At 36.0% G+C, this 11,895-nt stretch overlaps 1 protein-coding gene across 1 annotated transcript; it reads right to left on the reverse strand.

The window, feature by feature from the left end:
* Positions 1-5,641: 5,641 nt before the first annotated feature.
* Positions 5,642-9,555, reverse strand: LOC131034256 (patatin-like protein 6). The gene is made up of 2 exons (XM_057965685.2): positions 7,004-9,555; positions 5,642-6,432 (listed from the first exon to the last, which is right to left on the reverse strand). The coding sequence occupies exons 1-2, from the start codon at positions 8,090-8,092 to the stop codon at positions 6,139-6,141; spliced, it is 1,383 nt and encodes a 460-aa protein (XP_057821668.2). The 5' UTR covers positions 8,093-9,555; the 3' UTR covers positions 5,642-6,138.
* Positions 9,556-11,895: the final 2,340 nt, after the last annotated feature.

Raw genomic sequence — 11,895 nt, forward strand, 5'->3', positions numbered from 1 at the left:
CCAAATTGAATAAGACTAAGATCTAGTTACTCATGAAGGAGAGGGATGCATAGAAGCTCAATAATAGTAAATTGGTCAAGGAGATTGAATCCTTGAAAGACATACTAAATATTGTAGGCCCAACACCAATGCTCACTCAAGGAGAAAGCTCCCAACCGAATGACAAGTATGATAGGCTTAAAATGGAAAACCAGTAACTACAACACCAACTGGCAAACATCAAATTTGACATCATGTCAACACTCATCCAGAAGAGATCCACAGTTATGGTGACATGGATGGACAAATATCAGACTACTTGTTCAAAGAACCAATTTTCCATTACAGAACATGAAAGGTTGGAAGGCCAGTTGAAAAAAATCTTGGTGAGGTGTAGAGGAGGAGCAACTCGGATGCCACTGTTATGAAAGATATTGAAGGTTTGATAGAAGATCATAAGAGGTATGTGAAAGAACTAGTTGAAAAAGTAGGGTGTTTTATCTTTTATGAAGGAAAGGGCATACTACCCTTGCTGACTAAAGATGGAGAACTAAAAGATCAAATTAAATGGTTCTAGGACTATCACAAGTATTTACAAGATGCTTTGAAAGCTGTCAAAAGAGGGGATCCTGATAAAGTCAGCAGTCATATGGAGGAGATGATCGTTGCAGAGAGTGTGGCAAAGAGTACTATGGAAGACTGTGATACATATTTGAGCAAGGGATATGTTGATCATTTGACAAACTACATATGTGCCTAATTAGATCCTAGAACCCCTAGTTGTTAAGTTACTTTCTATGTTGTTTAAATTTCAAAATGACTCTTTGAAGGGGCATGATCCCTCACTTTATTATAAATATGTGATGTAATAATTGGAAAGATATCATCATTATCAATAGTTTATTATATATTCTGCAAAAAAGTTTTTCCACTTCAGTAACAGAATCAGTGTTTCATTTAAATTGTGTTGTGGAAGATCTCTTGTTCAAGATATTTGTTCTCTATGATTTTCATTTCTACTGAATGAATGCTATCTTAAATTCTTTTATGAAAGATTTACTTGTCATCATAATAATTTGATAAAATAAGATACATTTGTGATGACCTTATCCTTATGTTCTTGTTGACTGGTCTTTTTGAGGGAAAGTTAAATTCAGTTACTCATTGTTGTGGCAGACTATAACTAAAATAATATTAAGAGTTAGATACGCTGATAGATTCATCCAAGGGGTGGATTTAAAAATTGTCTCATAGGGTTATACGTGAAAGTCTAGAAGAGAGTGACTCTATAGCCCAAAAGAGGAGAAGACACTGGTCAATTACATATAAAAACTCTATTCAAAAGACACAAATAATTCTAAATTATAGGAGGAGATATAAGTAGGATACAAGAGTAGGAAGTAGGAAAATCAAAAGTAAGAACGATAGGAGTTGGATAGAAGCAAGAATTAATCAAAAATCAATTAGAGAAGATAATCAAGAAGTTAGAAGAAGTTAAAGAGAAAGATAGTTTATCTCAGAGACATATGCTACTTTGAGATAAACACCAAAATCAGAGTATAGTTTAGAGACACAATGTGCTATAAAAAGCATCAGCCTGAAGAATTGTTTGGTGAATAGGTACACCCGCCTAGGTCCCGTAGAGCCTAAAGTGCAGGGAGTTAGTAATCCTAAGGGTTCACTCCAGTCGTTGGCCAAGTCAATTGGAAGGTTTGAGCATAGAGCTTGGCATACTCTTAGAACTTTCCAATATGTTGATTTGGTGACCAACATATCCCTCTTCTTTGATTTATCTAGATTGTTCTTTATTCCTGACATTACATATTGATTGCATACTTATATGCAACATAATTGTATTATTAAAGCTTTTCCAAATATAGAGATGTGTCCCTGGGACTTTTCCTTCATAGTTTTATGGTTTAGAAGCCATTGGAAAGTGTACCCTTGTAGGAAAAAGTTGCTTCCTATTATGGTGACTTCTATTTTATCTTGTTCTTAGAGAATAATCTTATTTATTCTATCATGTGGTGTCCTTATAGGTTTTCACCATCGTCCTCCATTAGACTACCTTTCTGGGTTTTTAAGTTAATTGGAATGGAAAAGCCAACCTTGTGCATTTTCAACTAAACTATTGGGAATCTAAGATCAACTATGGGCACTACCAACAATACTTGCTAACAATATGTATGACTTTGAAAATAGGACATAACAAAGTAGGATCAAGATATATGGTTATAGAATAACGATATAGAAAAGGATGAATAATAACTCTAAGAAGTAAGATACATCAATATAGCCTCAATGTATAAAGATATAGAAAGAAAGATGTATCAATTTGAGACTAAATTATAGGCTCCAATAAGTAGAAAATGTTAATGTAAGATCAATGTATGGTGTGATGTATCTTGAAGTGGGATAAATTTATAACTTTTAGGAAGTGGGGTCGATATTGTCTTGATGTCTACAAGGGCTAGCAATAGTGATGAATGCCTTGGTAGGGTTGTCATATAATTGAGACACAAAGGCACCACATCTTGATCAACCCCATTGAATTTGAATGGAAAATTCTTCTAGAATGATTGTGCGATGATAGGTTCCTTTTTGAATACCATTTGAATTGTGTAGATAGAAATGATTTCTCCTCAAATACAAAGTTGTAGATTTCTACTCTCTATCATTGCTTTCATCCAAATGATAGATCATGTTGTATAATTCGAAACATTGATGATGAAAAGATTTCATACACAATTTAAACCAGAAAAAAAAAATCCACATTATTTTGACCAACATAGTAGAAATCAACAAGTTAAACAATTTATCAAATATCCTAAACATGAGGAGAGTTCTGCAACAATTCGATAAACAATTTCGTTTAGAAAACTATTTAACAGCACTAAATTAGCTTCGGGAAAAGAGGCGTAGCACAGACGACGTCGTTAAGAAGCTCTGAAAATAGAAATAATCATGTTGCGTGTTGGTGTCATTTATGGTGCACCTGCTCAATCGTACGGTACACAATCACCTGCCCTTCTTACGTAAACTCAAAGAATATGATTCGACTGTAAAAAATAAAATAAAATTCCAAACTGAACTATTTCAGTCAAATTGTCTTTCATGGAGTAAACAGAGATTTAGAGTGACCTTACATGTATTCAAAGGAGAAAGAAAACATGGGTGATCATATTTTTTTCTGATAAAAACTCTATCATGGCTAATTTTCAGCACGGCATTGGGCATCTCAATGCATTATGTCACATTACATTCATATTTTATTATCTAATTTTCATTTCATTATTAATTATATTAAAAGGTATGGGTTTTTATACATACATGCATAAGGCATGAGTCTTGGTACTGATCATATGGGTTGAAGATTTTTCCATATTCTTGAGGTACTACCTCAAGGTACCCTTTCAGTCTTAACTATCAACTCTTCTCGAGGGAATCTTCAACTATTGATCTCACTTGAACCTCGGACCTCTCTATATGTACTGATTATATAGACGCGTGCCATCTCTTTATCATTCCAATTGTCTCAATCAATATGAGCCCTTAATCCTCAAATCAATTTTAACCATTCAACTCTTGATCCAAAAAATCATAAATCGACCTCAACCTGAGCCATTATCATATAGCATATAGATGCCTCCTTAAGTAATGTTATGTTGTTCATAAGAGCACTCACATATCATCTTGGAGCATAGCCACCATGACTTTGTGCAACAAGGGTAGGTATTGGTGAGAATTTGTGTATTTTCACTAATATTTTGATCATTCCTTATGCTTGATTGGAGTGTTGTGTGTACAATACATATACATGCACATACACATACATACATGTACATGTACATGTATATAAATATATGCATGTATGTATGTGGATATAAATATGTATGTGTGTGTACATGTATGTATGTATGTATGTATGTATGGGGATATATATGTAAATTTACATGCATACATACATATATGTATATGTGTGTGTATCATAGAAACTATTCTTTGTTTACTCAGTGGGTGGTGATACCTAAGTAGGGTTTGTCTCTCATGGTGTCCCTTAAGGTCGAGGGATGTGTTTTTAGCATGACTTACCATTAGTTTTAATAGATTTGTATTAATAACTTTTTTATTATGTTCATCTTGTCTATTTGTTTTTTCAAATATCTTCAATATTTCTATGGCATATTCAAAGTTTTTTAAAAAATCATCAATCTTTTCATTTCTCTATTTCTACATTATCTTCCTATAAATTCCAAAAGAAAAAACAACTCTTCTTTTTGTAGACTATTATAACAACTAAATTTAGTACCTAGATGATCTATGCTAAGATTTAAAGGTTTCAAATAAAAATTTGTGATTACCAACCCCTAGAACCCTTCCAAAATTGTGACCCTTAAATGTGACCATTTTGCATCAATGGCTAGTTCTTTAATTAGAAATTGATCAATTAATAGAGAATCCTTGTTTCTAAGCCCTTTCATGTATAACTCTAGCTTTTTAATGTTTGTAAGTATATTTTTTTTGATGATCTCTATTTCATGTTTATGTAGATTTTTGGTAGCATCTCTCTTGGCATAATCTAATGATGTTTTCCACACTTTCCAATCCTCCTATAAAATTGCTATAGATAACTTTGTGCACCCATAGATCATAAACACTACATTAGATTTCGACAATTTTTTTTGTTATTTTCGTATGCGACTTAATTGCTTATAACTATTGTTATGGCTTCTGAGTAGCAACGATGCACACTATGGAATCCATTATGCATGCAAGGGTCAAAAAGTACACATTCTACTTAAAGATGCTCAACAACTGTGCACTTCAAATTGCCAATACTTAAATACAAATGACCCAGTAATTGTGCACAAATACCCCGTAATCATACACAAATGAATCAATGATGAAAAAAAACTAAAAAATAAATAACTATTAATATATATAAATTTATTAATAAAATTTTAATTATCATTATTTTAATTTATTTTAAATTAGTAACTGAAAGATTGGATACAAAACAAATACTTCTGATGATAGATCACTGAGTGTGATCCGAAACGTTGATCTAAAAACTAGCCGAAAATCCTGATGATGGATCACGGAATGTGATCCGAAACGTTGATCTAAAAACTCACACACAATCTTATCCGGAAATCTACTACAAAAAATTATATCACTAAATATAAGATTATTAAAACATGGACAATAACAAGTATTCTTCCCTAATATAACTTTTTTAAAAGGCGTCCAACATTATTCAACCGTTCCACTGGTTGAAAACCATTATTTTGACCAACATGGTAGAAATGAAAAAGTTAAAACGAGTAATAAAATGTCCTGAACATGTGGAGAGTTCTGCAACAATTCGACAAACTATTTCGTATAGAAAACTAGTAACAGCGCCAAATTAGCTTCGGGAAAAGAAGCGTAACAGATATGATGTCGTTAACAAGGTTTGAAAAGAAAGGAAATCATGTTACGTGGTGGTGTCATTTATTTGGTGCCAACATCCGTACGGCACACAATCACCTGCCCCTCTTACGTAAACTCAAGGAATATGATTCCCCTGTTAAAAAAAACAAAAGTTCCATCTGAACTATTTTAGTCAAATTTGCTTTCATGGAGTAAACAAAGATTTCCAGTGACCTTACATGCATGAAAAGGACAAAGAAAACATGGGTAATCATATTTTTTTCTGATAAAACTCTCTCATGGCTAGTTTTCAGCACAGCATTGGGCATCTCAGTGCATTATGACACATTACATTCATATTTCATCCTCTTTCAAGTAGTTGATTACAAGACAATAGAATGCTGAGTCTGCATCTTCTTGTGTTATACTCAAAACCTACAAACTAAGAACTAATCATTTCAGAAAGTTGAAAAGCAGAAAGATTTTTGAAAACCCATTTCCTGTATGTTTCCAGAGAGGCATAGTCACAGTCATAGTAAGATCATCTTCTTCTGTACAATCTCAATACCCTATTTAGTTAACTTCAGAAGTATATCATGAGCTGATTGTTCAATCCGTTTCATGTTTTTTATCATTGCCTTAAAAGCCTTAAACTTCTTAAAAGCATCTGATTTCTCTTTTAAACTTCTCAGAGGCATGTGAGAAGCACTCCAAGACATTGTAGAATAATCATCAGTAAGCTGCCTTTTATAATACAGACTTTGTGCGTTCAGAATCTGCATGGAGATCTTTATAAGTGTGTTTGAGAACAACAGTGGGTACTTTTCTTGTGGACCGAGCCTGGTGCTCTGCAATCAGCTGCTCTGCAAACCACTCCAAACGTTGTGCGTTGGTCTGTGAAAGCAGTCTCTTGCCCCCAAATGGAACGGACTCCATGCTCTTCTCCTTTAGCATCTTGTCTGATATTTGAAGTAGTTTCTTCATGTTGCTCTGACTTGCATCATCCATCTCTGGAACGGATTTATCTGGCAGCCCTGTTGCCTGTAACAAAAAAACAAATGGGTTGGTGAGAAATTGAATGAACTGAGAGAAATTTATACTGAAAAAGTTTAAAAATTCGATCTTGGAGAAAGTTTCCAAAGATGGGTTAGTGAGAAATTGAATGAATTAAAAGAGTTTTATAATGAAAAAGTTCAAAAATTTGATCTTGGAGAAAAATTTCCAAAGATGGGTTAGTAAGAAATTGACTGAACTATAAGAGTTTTGTGATAAAATGTTTAGAAATTTGATCTTGGAGAAATTTTCAAAAGATGGGTCAGTAAGAAATTGAATGAGCTAAAAGAGTTGTGATGAAAAAGTTTATAATTTTGATCTTGGAAAAAATGTCATATTTCAATCTGAATATTATTTATGAGTCATTAAGTTAATTAAGATTAACTCAAACCACGCAATAGATTTCCACAGTCCATTAATGCATAATTTAACTAATTGTAATGATAAGAATATTTCTGATTATTCATACTCAATGATCCATCATGACAATGAATTAGAGAAGAGAATAGAATCAATATAAATATAGAATCAACATAAACGATGAACTATAATGATTTACCTGCACGCGAACATAATTTTGCCGGTTGTGATCGCCAAAAGCCGTGGTGATGACATGATCTGCAGTGTCAGAGAGCCCATCAAGAAGGATTTTCATGATGGGTTTGGTGGATGAAGCTGAGGATCCTTTTCCCTTTACATTTCCATTCCTTTTTCCCCACTCATTGACATGCCCAGGATCATCACTCTGATCAAACTGCCCTGTTCCGAGAGAAAGAACAAGCAGATCATCAACACCATTAACCCAAGGAAATTCCTGCTTATTGTGCAAGACATGGGTGATGGCTGCGACGGCCGGATTGTTCATAACAAGCCCCCCATCGAGAGCAGTGCAGGAAGTATGGCCGTCGACAGAACTGAGAGACATCGGATTAAACAGCCCGGGTGTGGCGGCCGTGGCTCGGCAAACTTCCCACAGATTGAAATCATAATTATCAGTCTCCAAAGCGTCAGCACGGGAAAACAGAAAAGGAGCGGCAGTCGACAGGTCGTAACAGGGGATCAAAACAGGCTTAACAGTGTCCTTCAAAGTGAGGCATTTGCCGTCAGGTTTCACAAACCAGCTTTTAAACACACGCTCCAGTTTTTTGGTAGAATAAGCCGGCGCAGTACCCAGGAATCGGGCCATTGAGCCCGAAGGGCTGAACATTTTCTTGCCCTCTTCCACCAGGAGCCGCCATGTATGCGCCGCCTTGAACAGTGGCCGCCCGGTGGCGCCGCCACTCGCGAACAGCATTGTCGTCAAAATCCCTCCGCTCCCTGTTCCGGCCGCCACATCGAAGTAGTCGGCGACTGCAGCGTCGGGATTTCCAGACTTGCGCTTCAGTGCATCTTCCAGGAATGCTAGAGCCCTCGCCGCTATTACGCCTCTCGTTCCGCCGCCATCTATACTCAGCACGCAGACTTTGCCTCGGCTCGGTGGCGCCGGCGGCGCCGCCATTGGATTCTCCACCACCAGCTCCTGCAACAGCTGCGGAATCCACAGCTTCTTCTCGCTCAACCCGAAGAGCCAATCGCTTTCCAGCTTGGAGAAAATCTTGTAGCTCAGATTGTTCAGGTCGTCTCCTTCCATGCTCTCCGATAACGCCATTGAAACAAGCTTGAAGCTTCTCTTATACACGGCTTCTGCAAAATTCAAATCTTGGAAATCAGAACCTCGTCACGGGGCAAAACCTCGGGGTAATTTAAGGAAAGCGCGTCCACTGACTTCAAATCCGTGAAAAATTTAACCGTTCTCACCCCCTTTTAATGGCAAATCGGCTACAGGAATTCTTAAAATTCCAGATCAAACATTTACACGGCAAGACTTCACAGCAAACGTAACAAGCTGGACCCCAGGGACCAAGGCTTTCTGAAATCACGGCCTTTAAAGCCTTCCTTCCCGCCAGGACAGGAAAGAAAAGGCAATGTCCGTGGACCGTGCGCTTTGCTTTCTGGATTTCAACACCAGCTTTAAATACCCCGAATTGTTTCAAAAACAGTACCCAACTCTTCCCAAATTCACAGCTTCTAACGGAGAAACTAAACAGAAATGATCTCTGACCTTCAAACACCCAAAATAGACCAAAAATTTGAACAGAATTTCAACCACCCGATTCAAAATTCACTCAAAACTCCAACTTTCCGTACCGAAGAACAAACACCCAAATTAGAGCAATATTGAACAACCACCCAATTCAAAATTCACTCAAAACTTCAACTTTCCGTACTGATGGACAAACACCCAAATTAGAGCAAGATTGAACAACCATCAAAACTTCAACTTTTTCACTACTCCGTTTTGATAAGGGATCACTGAATGTGATCAGAACTATTAAGAAATGATCTCAGACCTTCAAACACACAGATTAGAGCAAGATTGTTCACAGAAGAACAGCCACCCAATTCAAAATCCACTCAAAACCAATTCAAAATTCACTCAAAACTTCAACTTTCAGTACTGAAGAACAAATATTTCCCCTTCTTAAATGATCTGAGACTTCCAAACACCCAAACTAGAGCAAGACTGAACAACCACCGGATTCAAAATTCGCTCAAATCTTCAACTTCCACAACTTCCAGTACTGAAAGAACAAATATTTTCCCTTTCCTTCCAATGACAAATCACTAAATGCGATCCAAAACATGAAAGAAAACAACATACACAAACAAACTCATAGACTGAATATATTCCTCCAAGACTAGTAGTACTGAACAATGTGGACTCCTACAGTAAGATGCCAAAAGTGGCTTCTTCTTTGATCTCTACTTGAAATCAAGTGGGACTGCTACTACGAAATGGACGTAGGAACACAAGAAGATTATAAGGAGAACGAAGGGCGAATGCGCCAAATCAGTGTAAAAATAATGAAAGCGTGAGAGGCGGGGCCAGGAAAGCATGCAGCAGCTACCAAGAAGCTAATCAGAAGCATCCTACGTCTCAATTTAACATCCATGCATGCAACAAAACAAATCAATCTTTAACCATGCAACAAAACAAATCAATCTTTTTTAACCTTCAACTCCCACCAATTCTTTTTTAACACAGAAACAATTGTAACAAAATAATTTCAAGTCTGCCCCCGGCCGGCGCCGGTTCCGGCATCAGCAACAGAGTGAGCAGGCTAATATCTAATAGCCAGTCCACCCGTCATAGCCAGTCAGCTCCCGGTCACCCGCCGCAGGAACCTGGATTGGTCTAGGCCCTAACTTTCCTGAATGCCACCCACACGTGTCCCACAACACAGGTTCGTACGTGCTTGTGTTTCTGCAGCATTGTCCGCGGTGAAAATTAATAAGAAATCACGTGTGCGATTAAAAAACTAAAATAAAATGTTAATTTGGCACGGAGCGTGGAGATCCCGGTGTCCAAGCCTTACGTCGTGGGGACACCCCTCTTAACATTTATAGTAGTTGACCCTAACCCTAATTTAGGGACTAAATATCACCATCCATAACCTAAATTGAGAAAGGCAAAGATTATAGTTTAAGATTAAAAAAACAAATTGCCATTATTCTCGTGCAAAAATATCTGCAATTGGAAGATGGGCCTTGGCTTGCCCCACCCTTCACCTAAATTATTTCTTGGAAGGAGGATAACTCAAGAGCTTTGTATTTTCGTTACGAGTAGGCTTTATTTCTCTGTCTAACTTGGCGATTGTTTGTCAACCACCCCCTATTATTTCCTTGGTGTATTTTTTAAGGAAAACACACTTCCCTTAACTTTAACCTATGGGTTAATCCAATGAGATGCTTACAGGTGAGACAAATTACTTAGATTAATGATTTACATGTAGGATTGTTATTATGATAGATTGTTATGGTTACTTTTAGAAAGTAAATGTGATAGATAGGTGGTGTTAGTTTTGTAATCGCAAAAATGTGTGTTGATGATGAATATTGTGTATTTAGGTTAGAATCTATTAAGAAAATGAGGATTTTTTTGTTAGTGAATGTATGAGAGTTTGTGTTTCTTCTCTATTTTGTTGGAGGACAAGTTCATAGGTCTAGGATGAGTTTGTGATCATGGACTAGTCCTCAGTGTTAGGAGTTGTCTCTACACACTTAGGAATTATGTCCTTTTGTCCACCTATTGCACCTTTGGATGTTATATTCTTGAATTGATATTTGTGAGGTTAGCATTTTTTAGAAATACCTTAGTAGGACTGTTGTTATATCACAAGGAGACATATTCTCTTTGATCAACCTTCAGAAATATGTCTAAAAGATGGAAGATGACAACCAATATCTACGATGATTTATATATACTCTTTGCTCCTTTTAGTGCACCAAATCTAAGTGTCTCACTATTGATTACTTCTTTAATGCTCTAGAATGATCAAGGATTCTTTTGTCAATTAATGTTCTAGAATTTGAGATTGTTCTCCATTGTTTTGGAGGACAAGTTCAGAAGTCTAGGATGAGTTTGCAATCACTGACTAGTCCTTTGTGTTAGGAGTTATCCTTGCACACTAAGGAATTACACTCTTCCGTTCTCCTATTGCACCTTTGGATGTTATATTCTTGAATTAATATTTGTGAGGTTAGAAGTATTTAGAAGTACCTTAATAGAATTGTCATTGTATCAAAAGAAGGCAAGTTTGCTTAGGTCAACCATCATAAATATGTACAAAAGATGAAAAACAACAACCAATCTTTCTAGGATGATGTATGTAAACTCTTTGTTCCTTATAGTGCACCAAATCTAAGTGCCTCACTATTGATTACTCCTTTAATTCTCTCAAATTATGAATGGTTGATGAATCAATGCTAAGTTTTGTCTTTAAATACTAGCACATAACATCAAATTTCATAATTTTTGTATGTCTGGTCAACTTGAGGTATTAAAAAGGGGTTTAGTTGTCCAAATTTGAATTTTAGATTTTGGAAATAAAAAAGGATGATTCCAAGAGCAAAAGAATATTTTGAGATAGAAAAACAATCAGATCAAGATGGATAAAACTACATGAGGAGTTCAAGTAAGAAGATGTGATTAATGCAAGGGAAAATTGCATACCCCCGCAATTTCACACTACATAAAACCACCCTATAGACAAAACAAGATATTTTATAATTATGCTATGATTTTATCAAAATGCTTAATCCCAATGAGATGCATACAAGTGAGATAAGTTAAACCAAATTAATGATTCACATATATGACTACTAATATGATAAATTATGATGATTATTCTTAAAAACTAAATGTGATAGATAAGTGTTGTTAGCCTTATAATCAAAAAATGTGTTTTAATGATGAATATTATGTAATTACACTAGAACTCACTCAAAAAAGGAGGATCCTTTAATTAGTGAATGCATGAGAGTTTGAATTTGTTTTCCACTTTGTTAGAGGACAAGTTCATGGGTCTAGAATGAGTTTGTAATAATGGAATATTCCTTAGCATTAGGTGT

This window comes from Cryptomeria japonica, chromosome 3 (genome assembly GCF_030272615.1).
Source record: "Cryptomeria japonica chromosome 3, Sugi_1.0, whole genome shotgun sequence".
NCBI classification, from domain to species: Eukaryota; Viridiplantae; Streptophyta; class Pinopsida; order Cupressales; family Cupressaceae; genus Cryptomeria; species Cryptomeria japonica.

What these genes read in the sequence shown, in the direction of transcription:
- LOC131034256 (XM_057965685.2), bottom strand. Translation starts at nt 8,092, where the DNA reads ATGGCGTTATCGGAGAGCATGGAAGGAGACGACCTGAACAATCTGAGC. An exon ending in AAAATTATGTTCGCGTGCAG is followed by an intron (nt 6,433 to 7,003) that starts GTAAATCATTAT and finishes TTTTTGTTACAG; the next exon opens with GCAACAGGGCTGCCAGATAA.